Genomic DNA, 13,780 nt, shown 5'->3' with positions numbered 1-13,780 from the left:
AATAATCACAGAACGCTAATGGCTCCAGGCAGGATGGCAAAAAAATTAATTTGGGATAATTTGTCAGAGACCAGGGAAGTATGTAATATGATGCACGTATCGTTTACTCGGCTTGTAGTGTCTCCGTTATGTCGTTTGCAAGGACTCTGAAGCAGGGGCTCTTCCTTCCTCAAGACACACGATCTCACTCGAACAACATCACAGAAAGAGAACAAAATAAACTGTTGACTGAAAAAGCAGCTACACACTATCTGCCACCTTAAAGGCAATTAAAATCAGAACATTATACTGCCTTATAAGGGCAAGTAACTCTATTTTACTCCCTTCGTCAGCACAAATATGATACTGATTCTGGGAAAATGAGCATCCAAAAGTCTAAATGAATAAACAAAGTACCTGAAAATCAATAGAGTTGAACAAAACAGTCATTAGTATTAAAGTCTTGGTCAAACACTTGGCAGGGGACTGAGCCAACATTTGCAGGCTCGTATAACTGAAGTGATCAATCAAATTACAAACCGAAGAAGCAAATCTGAGGTAAACTGCATTTTATGCATCTGCGTCTCTGACTGTATATTAATTTTTTTCACCCATAATTCATCTTTACTCCGTCTGACTTGTCACAGAGTTGCTGTGGGCAATTTATCAACCACTTGAGCATGAACTGTAAGCACTGCTCTTCTCCTCCCATCTCCCTCAACCTCCTCATGTTGTCTAAGGGCACCAGGTGAGCTAAAAAGGAGAGCACAGTCAGGGTAGAAAATTCATTTTGTTGGTAGAGTTCCCTTATTTCTGGTGAGAAACAAATATACCTTGACAGAATATACCTTGACAGAAAGGGATTTAACTACCACTCGGATGGGAGAGGGTTTGCTCGAGCCACTCACTCAGAGGGACAGTCTCCAGGCCACGCAAATGAGAGTCCAAATTTTGTTTAAAAAACAAACCAAAACAAATCTTCAGTTGTTTTCCTTGCAGTAAGTGCAGTTGCTGGAGCTGTCGCTGGAGGTGGAAGGAGTCAACAGCTTGGTCCCACACCTGCTCTGAGAGATGAGAATTGCTAACCAAAGATTTGACAGCACCCCCCATGAGTGGCAGCCTGTCCCCTCCGGTTGATGGGCCAAGCGTTTCACCACTGATCTAATTTCTTCACGGGAGCCACCTCGGTTTAAACAGCCCCTCTCTCCAGACCAACTACCAGGGCAGAAAGTGCTGGAGAGGTCTATACGCATCCGAGTAGCAAAGGTCTAGGACACACAATCAAGTTACCGTGGTGTAGCAGGTAACTGTACATCAGAACAGTGGTGGTAACCAAATAGGTTAAGTGGTTGAAGTTAATTTCCCAGACAATGCACTGGAAGCCTCTGTACCGTTCAGTTCCAGCTTAAAAGACCTTCCACAATCAGTAACTTTGAAAAAAGTGGGAAACCAACTCACCTTTGGAGGAAGGTAGAGATGACAAAGCGGTTGTCCTGGATCCTGTTTACACAGCTTCAAGGAATGGCAGACCACGTCGGCGTTCATTTCCCTGTCTATGCTGAAGGAAGTGGTGCATAAACAAAGACTATTATGTTCCTCCGGGTGCTTGAAAGTAGAAGCTCTTTCCATGGGAAACTAAATCTCCCCAACACAAACAATAACCTCAGCTCACTTCGCTGTGGCCCATAGTCGCTGCTCAGTACAGTCTTGGGTCCCAACGATTTTCTGCCACGGCATCCTACTCAGCATTTAAAATTGGATTCCAGGATGATGAAAAAGCACTGTGCTTTATATGCAGCACCTGAATCCAATTTCTGTTTTTTAATCAATCATAAGTCTGACAGAGATTTAAAGGTTAAAATTAATGCATATGCAATTTGGCACATGTGAATGTTCAATCATTAACTCAAGAAAATAACCAAAAATCCTTCAAAGAACCTTAACCTTTAATCACCAAGCACAAGGGCTAGGATTGTTTCTTTCTTTTTGGGACACACCTCTGGGCTAATCAGGAATTAAATTAAAATGTTTGATTATAGCACTTCTTAGTCCTGTAAGCACTTTGCAGTCCCTTGACTAGTTTTAAAAATAAAAATAAAAACCCTAGGGAGGAAGAAGGTCTAGCAAAAGCCCTGTTAATTAAACTAAGAACTTTCAAAGAGGAATAAAATGACCTACATTTTATTTTTTTTAATCACTTTTACATCACTTAGTAGGCTTCCCCAAGAGTGCGTATCAAGGTCGGGGCTGAGAGCACGTAGGAGCTGGCAATTAGAAAGCTTGCTTAAAGGTGGAAGGGAAAGCAAGAGCCAAGTATTAACAGCAGTGTGACTCTGTAGAACCTGTCTCGCACACGCTGGGGTTATTCAAATTCCTCCCTCAGCCAAACAAGCTGAATTTCATAAGGTAATTACATCAGGTGGGCCTGATCTGAGATTCAAATGGAATATGAAAATGGTTGCCAGTGGCAGCCTGTGCTTATTCACTCAGAAATAGCTGTGCCAAATGCCAAACCAGAATCACTCTGAAGCATCTCTGCTTTAATAATAATGTGATTTTAAGAATGAAATCCCTGCACGTCAATCCGACAGCACATCCGTACACGTCAAGAATCAACTAAAAGTGAAGGCTTGAGAGGACACAGCGATACTTACAGGTCAGCTATGTGTGGTCCGTAAAGTTCAGCAAGTACGTAACAGAAACCTTGCAGTTTTTCTACAAAACATAAATATTTTTAGGTAATTGAGCACGGTGAAACTGGTTTTATAACAGTCAAAATAGAGCAGGAGTTGATTCATTAAGGTGAATGCTGATTTACCTTAGGGGAAGGCGTGTGAATCTAGGACCTCAGTATAGCACCGGAGAATGGGAAAATCTGAATTTCTAACCTGGCCTAAGGTCCTTCTCTGGCTTTAGGCAAGCCACACGATAAAGACTAAAAAGGATAACTAGCATTTGTTAAATGCTCCGAGTACGGCATCGTGGAAAAGTCAAAAGAAATCACACATGCCACAACACCTTCTAAGCAAAGAGCTCGGTAGGTTTGCAAGAAGAAAGAAAACAAACACATAAATCAAAGTGCAGAACGTGATGTAGGGCTTGATGCTACTGCTAGAGCTGCCTCGGAGCTCCTGGGGCTTTGTGCGAGTCAAGAGAGTATGTTTTGTGTAGAGCAGGAGTTGTGCAGGAGTAATTGCGTTCAGACAAGTATTTGACACTTTTCATTCGGCATCCTTTCACAGTCTGTGGCCATGTGCCTTTTTGGGATGCGGGCTCAGGTGGCTTTCTTTGATCTGGGTGAAACATGCCCTCCAGAAGACAGCTCATCAGAGATTGCTTTAAGGTACTGTTGTAAAAAAACAGTGGTCCCCACATCCGAGCAAAGACACTTGTGGGAGAGACTGGGGGTTCGAATACCGGTAGGGAGCAATGGTAGCAATGGTCTGATAGTTCCCAAGAGGGAAACCGGACAGTTTACTGTTGTAAAAAAACAGTGGTCCCCACACCTGAGAAAAGACACTTCTTGTGGGGGAGATTGGGGGTTTGAATACAGGTAGGGCGTGATGGTAGCACTGGTCTGATAGCTCCCAAGAAGGAAAACAGACAGTTTCTTGGCCTGAACAGACGAGAGCTGGTCAACCATGCACGTATCCTGCAAAGGAGGGGTCAGGCCTTGTTTCGGCAGGGGTGCCGTAAGGAAAAGTCCCGAAGCAGCAGGTTCATACAAGTGCAGCAACGACAAACTTGCAGCTCCTGAAATTCCTGAGCAACGCCGTTTTCTCTTGCACCTCCGTTACCCAGACAGACAACTGTCTGTACTTGGGGAAGAAAATATAGAGTATTCTCATCTTTCCCAAAGAAAAGCCATAGGAACCCCCAAAGCAGCCGCTCCCCTCCAACTTTGGGATGAATATTCAATTTTAACCAGCATCAGGCAGGACATGCCCAGGGTCTGCTGCGTACAGGTGGGTAGTTTTGTTCTGGGGAGGGTACAAAACCTCACAGCACCGACCCCATCAGTGGGCATGGATGTGCTCTCGCTCCCGCAGCCGCTCTCCTGCCAGGACTGCGGATACCTGGGCTGGCAACCTGCGCCCAAGGCAGGGGGACTCGGACCAGAAAGGCAGAGCAGGGAATGAAAAGATAATTTCCCCAGCACCTTCCTACTCATATGGTCTTGCAGGCAGCTTCTGGAACCACATAGCTGATTTTTCTTATCCCATGCCAGGTGTTTTCTTTCAATCAAGTTATTAGCTTCATTTCTTTGCCTCCTTTGCCACATCGCTCCTCTCTATTGGCTCTTTAGAAGCAATCTGCAAGTTAAAAATAGGTCTCCTGGCTAGAATTAGATTTTATTCTTGTTCGTCTAAAAGGAAAGACATCACAGGCATCAATAGCCCTGCATTTGGTATCATCGCTGATTAAAACACCCTCTGACGAAGCACCTGGCTCCCCACAGTAGCCTGCAGGAGAAGGTGGCTGACTTCCCCAATGCCTCCTCGGTGCATCGCAGGCGATACTCTCCTTATGAGTTTCCCAAACCAGCTGGTTTCCATAATTTTTCTGGCCTTGGAGAAGCCAGCTGGCTGCCGTGACCTGTACTGGTGGCTGGGAGGAGGGGACCGTGTGGTTGGCCATCAGCGCTGGGGAGCTGGTGTTGGGGGTCTGCTGGTCACACTGATTTCTAGGCACTGATTTCCTTATGCATATGGGAAGCTTGACGTGTAACTACCCCAATGCGTAACAAATGATGGGTGGTAAAAAGAACAGCCATGACATAAAATTATCTTTGAGCACATAAAGTTCTCTTGGAAGGTACAGATGTCATTCAGGCTTTGGCTTCCAGTAAACCAGACCCAAGGCACGGGCAGTGTTTACAGGACTTGCCCTCCCAGCCAGTCTGCATTCGTGCGTTCACAAACCTTTATCACCCCTAACCCGCACAAGGAGAGGATATTGCAGAGAGAAAGCTCTGTTAGGAAGAAGCTGCCTAAGTCAGAAAGGACAGGGGGGAGAGAGAGAGAGAGAAAATGATGAATAACTTTGAGTGTTCGGGGCAAGAGAAGAGCTTAACCCAAACTAAATGCTGGAAAATTTAGAGCAAATTTAGAGTTTATTTGCTTTTGCCCTGCTACAGATAAAAGAGATCCCCTAAACTGCGCTGTTCTTATGTGATAAAAATCCAGAAGGTTTTCCTTTATTGCTTCATAGTCCTAGAAACACAAATTCTGGCTGAATCCCAGAGGATAAATATTTGCAAGAAAGGTGGTATTAATCATGTTGCCATTTCCACTTGAGCTCTAAGGTGTTTACACAGCGGTGGCCGACAGAGAAGAGGGGCATGACTCAAAGGCAATGCCGGAGGCAGATGATCCCCAAGCACGTTTTGGGTACCAGACATCTCTGTTTCACCAGGCAGACCGCCAGTATCCAGGTAACATACATCGCTTACACCATAAATACTGCCCGTTCCCCCAGACCTGGCCTTTCTGTCTGCTCCAGAGCCTCCTTCACTCATGGTGTTACTGTTCTTGTTTCCATAGGTTTATTGGCCATGTCGCTTGAATCACACACATTGCAAGTATTTCCATATAAATGAGGATGCGATTGTGTTTTCTACACAGCCCATGGGACTGAGTGGGATTGACGGGTACTGAATTCTTCTCTCCCTTTTTCTCTAAGCACATTTTGTTCTTGAACATCTTATAACTTCACTGAAGGCTTGATCCAACCCCAACTTGATTGTAATCGAAATTAAAGGAGGCCCTTAAAAAACCCACACGAGTTCTTATTCCCTTTTTGGCCCTAGGAAAAGCCCCATTGCCATTAATTTGTTGCTGTTATTCTTGCAATCAATTGTAGGCATGTGTATAATAATTAAATTGATCCTTCAGGTGAAATGGCATGGCCTGCTTTAGCAGGTTTGCTCCTCGTGAGCATCCAAAGCTTTTCTGTGGTTTCGAGCAGCAAGAGGATGCTGTTGATTGCCGGGCTGCAGCATTCACCTCCCAGGAGAGGATAAATGGGGTTACACTGCAGCTCCTACACAATCCATAGGATTTTTCCCTTCTTTCAAGTTCAGGGTCAGTTTTTTTTCTATTGCGTGTATCCATGCATCTCATAGAAGGTAACTGGATTATACAGATTTACCTAAGGGAAAATAGGATTTTAAATGTGTAAAGAATGGCAGCTGAAAAGAAATATCGTGACCTGTCAGCGGAACAAGGTCCACTGAGTGAATCATGAACACAGAGCTAGCATGTCATATTTTAAAGAAGAAAATTGTATTTTAATAGCAGGATCAGTGCTTCTAATTGTAACTTCACGGTTATGTGCCTGTAATTTAAAACACTGAGGATATGACTTACAGAATAGAAATCAGACAAGCATCATTCTATCAATGAATGAATCCCAGCAATTACCTCCCTACCCCATCCTGCAGTGGGAAATCCTCTTTTGGAACAGAGGGAATTAATATTCTACACGCATCTTCTGTGAAACTGGGGTCTACAGAGCAAGGTGGTTTCTCAGAGATACAATTCATGAAGTCCTATATAAATGACATTTTAATGAAGAATCCTAAACCATCTTTTTACATTCATGACGTTAAAAAGATGTCATGAATGTGAGATCTAGTTACTTAAAGAGTTATAGAATTGGTTTTGGCTGGGATATAGAATTAATTTTCTTCCCAGTAGCTGGTACAGTGTGTTTGGATTTAGTGTGAGAATAACGTTGATAGCACACCGATGTGTTAGTTGTTGCTCAGTAGCCCTTACCCTAAGTCAAGGACTTTTCAGTTGCCCAAGCTCTGCCAGCGAGGAGGGGCACAAGGAGCTGGGAGGGAGCACGGCCAGGACAGCTGACCCCAACCACCCAAAGGGATATTCCATACCATAGAGCGGCATCGCCAGTATAGAAACTGGGGGAGCTGGCCGGGAGGGGCTGATCGCTGCTCAGGGATGGGCATCGGTCAGTGGGTGATGAGTGACTCCATTGTGCATCACTTATCTGTTCTTGGGTTTTATTCCCCACTCTCTCTTTATTATCTCCCTTTTCATTACTATTATTATTATTATTATATTTTGCTTTATTTAAATTATTAGACTGTTCTGATCTCAACTCATGGGTTTTACCCGTTTCTGATTCTCCTCCCCATCCCACCGGGGCGGGGAGCGAGCAAGGGGCTGCCTGGTGCTTGGCTGCCGGCTGGGGTTAAACCACGACCATCGGCGTGTGAGGCACAAAGCTATTCCGGCATTCCAGCTGTTCTCTATTTCGGGATGTGCATTCGGACAGCTAAGCTCCTTTGAGCAGACCAAATAAGGGGCAGAACAAGGGGAGTCTGCATATATTCGTATGGAATAGCTATCGCTTTAGAAATTGGTATCATCAGTTACATTTCAATAGCTTTTCTGTGCAGACCAAACGCTCACATCTTACACCTGTCAACCTTGGCTCATTTTTGAGATTTTACAATAGCAGCTTCCTATACTTGCTGAAAACATTTTCATCTTCACAGTTGCTATAAAGACCCATATCAACAAGAGCGAAGAATGGCAGGGCATACAGTGAATCTATTCTTAAGCTGCTAACAAAAAAAGTGGAGAAAAAAGGGAGGGAAGGGGTCTGCGTGTGTTGGTGCTCACACGCGTGTGGGGTTAATACAACCCCATGGACTCTGGGACAAAATCCCAGCTCTGGAGCCAACTGAGCCACACCACTGACTTCCCTGTAGGTAACACCTTGCTATCTCTCAGCTACAGTCATTTGAGATGCTGCACGAGGGAAAAAAAAAGCTTTTTCAGACTCCACGTGTGAATTTTTAATTAACAGAGTGATACAGCAGTAACGACGTAACATATGGCGTATTATTGGTACTTACCAGGTATGTAGTTGCAGAGTCTCTCCACGGCTGCCTTTACCGTACTGTTGTGCCACTGTGCAAGCTGTTCAATTACAGACACCACAAGCACGCAACCTTCAAACAAATAAACAAAAAGAGCTAATATGGTTATCTGCAAAGTGTGATGAAGCACCCCGCATCATAGAATTATTTCAGGCATCCTTGGGCATTTCATTTCTTGAGATGCTCCATGGCAGATGAGTGCTCAAGGGGAAAAAAATATCTGTGAATTTCTGTCTTTATTCTAAACCTGTAAGTTATCACAGAGAGGATGCCGATGCCAGAGGAGCACACAGAACAGCCTGGCTTTTACAGCACTGGATGTTGTTCCTGAAAAAACGATTTTCCATCCTTTCCAGGATGAAAATCAAGGAGCCGGGGAGGACAGCCACTGTTATAACTGCCTGCTTGGCCACCTGCTCTCTTGTTATTTCTCTCGAGAAAAAAGGCACAGGTCTGTACTTGATAGGACGTCTATAGCTCTCCACACAAAGAGCTACCAAAACCGAAAAACAAACGGGTGTGACTGCCTGCAGGAGAGAGGTCACGAAGCAGACGTATGTGCTGCCCACCACAAAGCATCCATGGCATCATTTCTCCGCAGACTTTCCTCCGAAGCCCACGGTGCCTGGCAAGCACAGGGCTGCTGGGCCCAGCTATGCGATTGCTAAAGCAAGATGTCTTCAGAGTTCATTTTGTTCTTCTTCCGTGGTTGGAAAGAAACCATTTCCCATGACCTGCGAAGCTGGTTATTTCTCATCGCCAATCTGGGTGCGAGCAGGACTAAAGTCAAGTTGCTCCTTGGACCATCTGTTGCTGAGACCCAAGACCTTGCACACTGTAGTGAAGCATTTCTTGAGATGTGCAGCACTTTTGCTGATATTTTTGAGATGAAATAGGTTCAACGTGATCCCCACATAGCAATCATTCAAAAATCCACGTGATGACCATAAGCGGTTCATTTCAAGTCAATTTTAAATTGCTGTAGGCCAGCATTGTGTTCTCTTTTTCTGCAGTGCCTTCACTATTTGATAAAGAAGGCAGATTCGGTGGTGCAAGGTCTGACCTAAAGTCAGACCTGGCAGCCAGAGCGAGGTCCCTGCCTGGACTCCAAGGCTGTGTAACGGAGGTGGGTATCCCAGGCAGCCAGGAGACCAGGATGGCAGTTTCCAGCAGCCTGAGTAAAGGTTTCTTTCTCTGCAAAAAAATCTCAGCTCTCAGGACTCACCCTGACACAGTCTAGAAATGGAGGTGAACTGCAGCACTGGGACGTGGCTGTGGATCCACCTTTTCCCAAAGCTCAAGAGCATTCACGTTCAGGTTTTCAGACTGGCACAACTCTTCAAAGTGAGCTTTTAAATTTGTTCCAAGTATCCCTGCCTATGTGCTATTAAATCAAAGTGTTGGTTTTGAACGTAAATAACTTTGATGCTCCTATGGATCAAGTAGCAAGTCAAAGAGGAGGTAATACAATTGGAATTTGCTGTAAGACCAATGTCTTTGAGTCTTCTATTACTTTCTCTACCCCAAACACAGTAATCCAGTGGAAATTACAGTGAACTTGCCACCTCCTTGGCAGGGATGAAAGCCCACTTCTCCATACTTATTAAATAAAACGCTCACTCAAAGTCCTCTGCAGAATGATTTATAAAGCATGCTAAGAGCCATTACCTCCAGTCAGCCTCAAAGAACAGGAGAATAAATGGAGGCAAACACCCCCAAGAAAAAACCCTGAAGCAAGTCATTCCTTCTTCCCTCTCCCCCCCCCCCAAAAAAATAGCCAGAGGCTAGCCCAAGGAATAAACAGTTAATTAAAACACAATAGCTCATAGAAAAAAAAAAAAAAAAAAGTAGGATAATAAAGATCCAAACTAAAACCAAAGGGGATGTCCAAGCTGGAGGGTAAAGCCCGCTCAGGACTTGGGCTCGATGAACAGCCCTGGGCCGTCTGGTCCCTGTTTAACCTCCAGCAGATGCCTGATCCCAGCCTAACCCTGTGCCATGCCCCAGGCAAGGCCTGTGCTAGTGCTGGGGACCAGTCACTGGGCACGTCTGGATGAGGACACCCAGTTGAGGTGGGGGGGACCTGAGGGGTGCAAGGGACTTGAGCTGCTCGGGTACAATCCATGCCCTGTGCTGGCCCCAGGGACAGAAAACAGACCCTGGCTCATTTGCAAGGGTAGGGTGGGCATAGCTACGCTGGATCAACTCCATCGCTTAGCGCTGAGATGGTGGGGAGCATCCTTGAAATACACCTAAAAGGCATTGCATAACTTGGTTCGTACAAGGCCATATTATTAACACACGCAAGCAACCTACAGACAACCCAGACTACCCTCCCCATGCCCTCTGTGTCTCTCTTATTCATTAGGAAGGAGGCTCAGAAAAATTAAATGATCAAAATGATGCCTTAACCACAAAACCACATGTTCTTTCTGTGCCTGCCTTCCTTCTCTTACCAAGGTCAGGCCTTCATCTAACAATCTTGCCGTCTAGAAGTCAGAAAGACAAAAAGGAGCCCAAGCAGAAAGACGGGAAGGAGCCAGTCCTTTGATGTTTTCTAAAAGAGAGAGGTTTTGTTGTTTTACCTCTCATTCTTTTGCACCAGGAGCTTGAGGAAACTATGCACAAGGATGTGCCAGCACTTAGCAGACACGGGTCCAGGCGTCTGTGAGGGATGAAGGTAAGGAGGAGAGGAGGAAACTCGGGAGATGCTGAGGTTAGTAATGTTAGCAGAGGAAAATGCTGCAGCGGGCAGAGGAGCTGGGAGAGCAGACAGTCCCCAAAACACAGGCGGGATCAGAACTGAGCCCAGGGGCAAGTAGGCAGCAGCGATGGAGTGGATGCCAATGCGGTTTGAGGAGCAGGATGGCCTGACCAGGCTGTGAAATTGTACGCCTGGATGCCAAGCGAGGGAAAAGCCCCATTTGTGAGCACAGACGTGAGCTCAGACACAGGGGAGCAGGTGAAAACCGCAGGGATCTGGGACACCACGTCCCTGAGGCTCAGTAACCCATCACACCGGGGAGCTGACAGCGTCCCCAACTGCAGCAGAGAGAAACGATGCTCATTTTGGCTGTGCTGCGTAACCCAGCGCTCCCACACCTTCAGCCAGGGCCTGCCAGGACACTTTGCGGAGAGGACAGAGTCCTTCTCTCTTGGTCCCCAGCTCCCCTCTCCCCCTCCCCACCTGCCTCTTCCACCCGCCCAGCTTGCTGGGCATCCCCACCAAGTAGCACAGGAACAGGGGGCTCCGACTGGGTCCAGCTTTCTAAAAGTCTGTCTCCCACCCCTGGCACCCCCTCATCCTCTGCGGGACCAGAGGGTGCCGTGCACCATCACAATGAAGCTTGCAAACTGCTGCCCGTGGGAGTGGGATGCTGCCCACACCGCGGCTCCTGCTTCCTCTGTCACCGCGGGTCTGCTCCAGCCACGGGCAGACATCGACCTCCGCGATGTCTCTGCTTTCAGTTACAGCATCCTCCGGTGCCAAAATGTTGGCTCCAGTGCTGCAAGGAGAGATTTTATTTCAGTGTAAAAATCTAGCCGGATAAAAACATCGATGCAATGAGTCAACCCTCTTACAATGGGAGAGACCAGCTCACGATGCGTCCCCACGCCTTCCCCGGCCGAGGAGGAGAGAGCTTCCCTCTAGCCCTGCCGCACCTCAGTGCTCTGTTTTTACACCGAAATAAGAGTTATTCACCCCAAGCGCAGGCTCAGCAGCCTGCCTCGTGATTCGGCTCAGGGCAGGGGTGCAAAGAGGCTCCCCTCTCTCTGACTCAGGCATTGCCCCCACGACTCTCATTTTCATGTTGACAGCGAGGTTTTCTCGCCTCCAGCAGAATTGGTGCAGAGGAAGGGGCTTATGGACAAACAGCCCCAGTGCTCAAAATCCAAAAAAAGTTGGGCTGAGGATAAAAATACCCTCCGTGTTTCCACTTCCCCTGTTACACAAGAACAGTCTCCATTGAAGATGTGAGCTTCTCTTTCATGTCTGTCAAAGTACCACATTGAGGGGGGGAGGCGGAAAGAAGCTATTTTTGGTTCAACTCTGCCAAAGAGAAACAGAATTCTTAATCACAAACACAATCGTGCAGGTAACCCTACTCACGGAGCCGTCTCCCAGCAATTAAATGGAAAAATTTTCACGTTGATTAAGTCAGTTAGATACTTTTGTGTCTATCAACCCAGGCCCAAAGGGAGATTTGCTTCACATGAGAATTAACAGAGCCATTGCTGAGTTTGTGCAGTACTTAATGTGGTACCTCGGGCAACTGGATGCTATGTGAATATAAATAACAATACTGATAGCCTGAGTACTTGGGAAAAACCCACAGAGCTGAACTTCAAAATGTTTGCTCTCAAAAACTAGCCTTTACAGGCACAGAGGGGATGCTTCTGGTCATGCTGTTACACCCTCCCTGCCTCGGGCACCCGCAGACCACATCTCCGTTATTCAAATGCTCCCCAACAAATGCACTTATTCCAGACGAAACGCTACCCTTCACGGGACAAGACAATAAAGAAAGTCTTGACTGATTTTCCAAGAGGTCTGTGGTTCCAGTTGGGGCATCCTCAGCCTCAGGTGGTGTGGTTGAAGTCTCTGGATCCAAATTTGGGGGATGTTCCTGTCCTCCGGTGGGAAAGATGCTCCCCGGCAACGCGTGCCTCCAATGCCTGCCATCGGCCGCGCTGCTCTCTGTTCCCCCCATCTACCTGGGCTTTTACCAGGTGCCCTTGGTTCACCCCTCCTGACTCCTTGGGGTCTGCTGGCATCTCTCATTGCCCCACCACGGGCCATGCCCCAGGGGACACCCGCTTACGTCCCGGCTCCGCCGGCCTCAAAGCCTTTCCTTTAGACCGATGTCATCAGGAGCAGTTTTTGGGCTGGAGATTGTAAATTACTCAGGAAAAAGGTTGAACCCTGGGAGGAGGGAGGAGGAATGTCTGAGGGGGACTCGCTGCACTGCAGGGGGTCTAACCCACCCGGGTTCCCTGTTTTTTTTGGAGAAAAACATGCTCCCCCCAGTAATTCAGATTTATCCTCCAGGAGAACCTGTCTCCTGTGTTGGGCTATAGGTAAAACCTCAAGAGGTTAGTGTCTATAAATTAAGACTATAAATATAACAATAAATAAATATAATATAAATAATAAATATAATAAATCAGACTATCCTCACTCCTACTACAAACCTGCTCTCTTTTTAATCATATGTACCATCTTCCTCTGGATTTAGTGGCAGAAAAAGAATTCACTGTTGGCTGCAGCGTAAGCAGCCGCTACCCTTTAATGATATCAACAGAAATCTCCCTGAGCACCAAATATTATCAGAAATGCTAACCAGTCATCCTAGCCTTTAATGGGTCTTAATTCTGCCGGCTAAAAATGGAAAATAATCAGTTAGCTAAAAAGGACAGGGGGAAATCAGCAGTCTTCAACTGTAGAAAGCTCACGGCTTTAATTACTCACGATGTGTGCGAGAATATAAACTCCTTAATACTCTGGCATCAGTAGAAAAGCACTCCCAGTTCTGAACAGTCATTAGCAACTATTGCTTGCTTTTAATTTAATAGATATTTAGATGTGATTTATTTCTCATCATGAGTTGGGCACATATAAGGCAATGTAGATAAGCTTCATAATTAAAGGTTAAAAAAAGCTCTGAACTTTTTATAGTTGCACGTGATTTTCTTTAGAAACAAGTTTCCAGAAACTTACCCTGCTGTTGTGTTTCAATAATAGGTTTCAATGCCTTGACAGGCTGAAGGATGTTTCCTCTGGAAGAAATTCGTTGGTATTATAATGCCTACCAGCCATTAGAAAGTAGACTCTGGTGTTAATAAAGTGCCTGTCTCTTTTAGTGATAGTTTGTCCCATCTGCTAGTAATTTC

General features: G+C 46.0%; 1 protein-coding gene across 1 annotated transcript in view; it reads right to left on the bottom strand.

Annotated features, from left to right (window-relative positions):
- The window catches only part of AOAH (acyloxyacyl hydrolase (neutrophil)), a 73,910-nt gene that overhangs the window by 50,832 nt on the left and 9,298 nt on the right, over window positions 1–13,780 (bottom strand). The window contains exons 3-5 of the mRNA XM_009699013.1: window positions 7,865–7,960; window positions 2,634–2,694; window positions 1,438–1,537 (exon numbers count right to left, since the gene is read on the bottom strand). Coding sequence (XP_009697315.1) covers window positions 1,438–1,537; window positions 2,634–2,694; window positions 7,865–7,960 — 257 coding nt within the window. The remainder of the gene's footprint in view (window positions 1–1,437; window positions 1,538–2,633; window positions 2,695–7,864; window positions 7,961–13,780) is intronic.

The sequence above is a fragment of the Cariama cristata genome, unplaced genomic scaffold, assembly GCF_000690535.1.
Source record: "Cariama cristata isolate BGI_N322 unplaced genomic scaffold, ASM69053v1 scaffold6734, whole genome shotgun sequence".
Lineage (NCBI taxonomy): Eukaryota > Metazoa > Chordata > Aves > Cariamiformes > Cariamidae > Cariama > Cariama cristata.
Note: the sequence above shows the minus strand (reverse complement) of the source record. Positions and strands in the feature narration are given on the sequence as shown.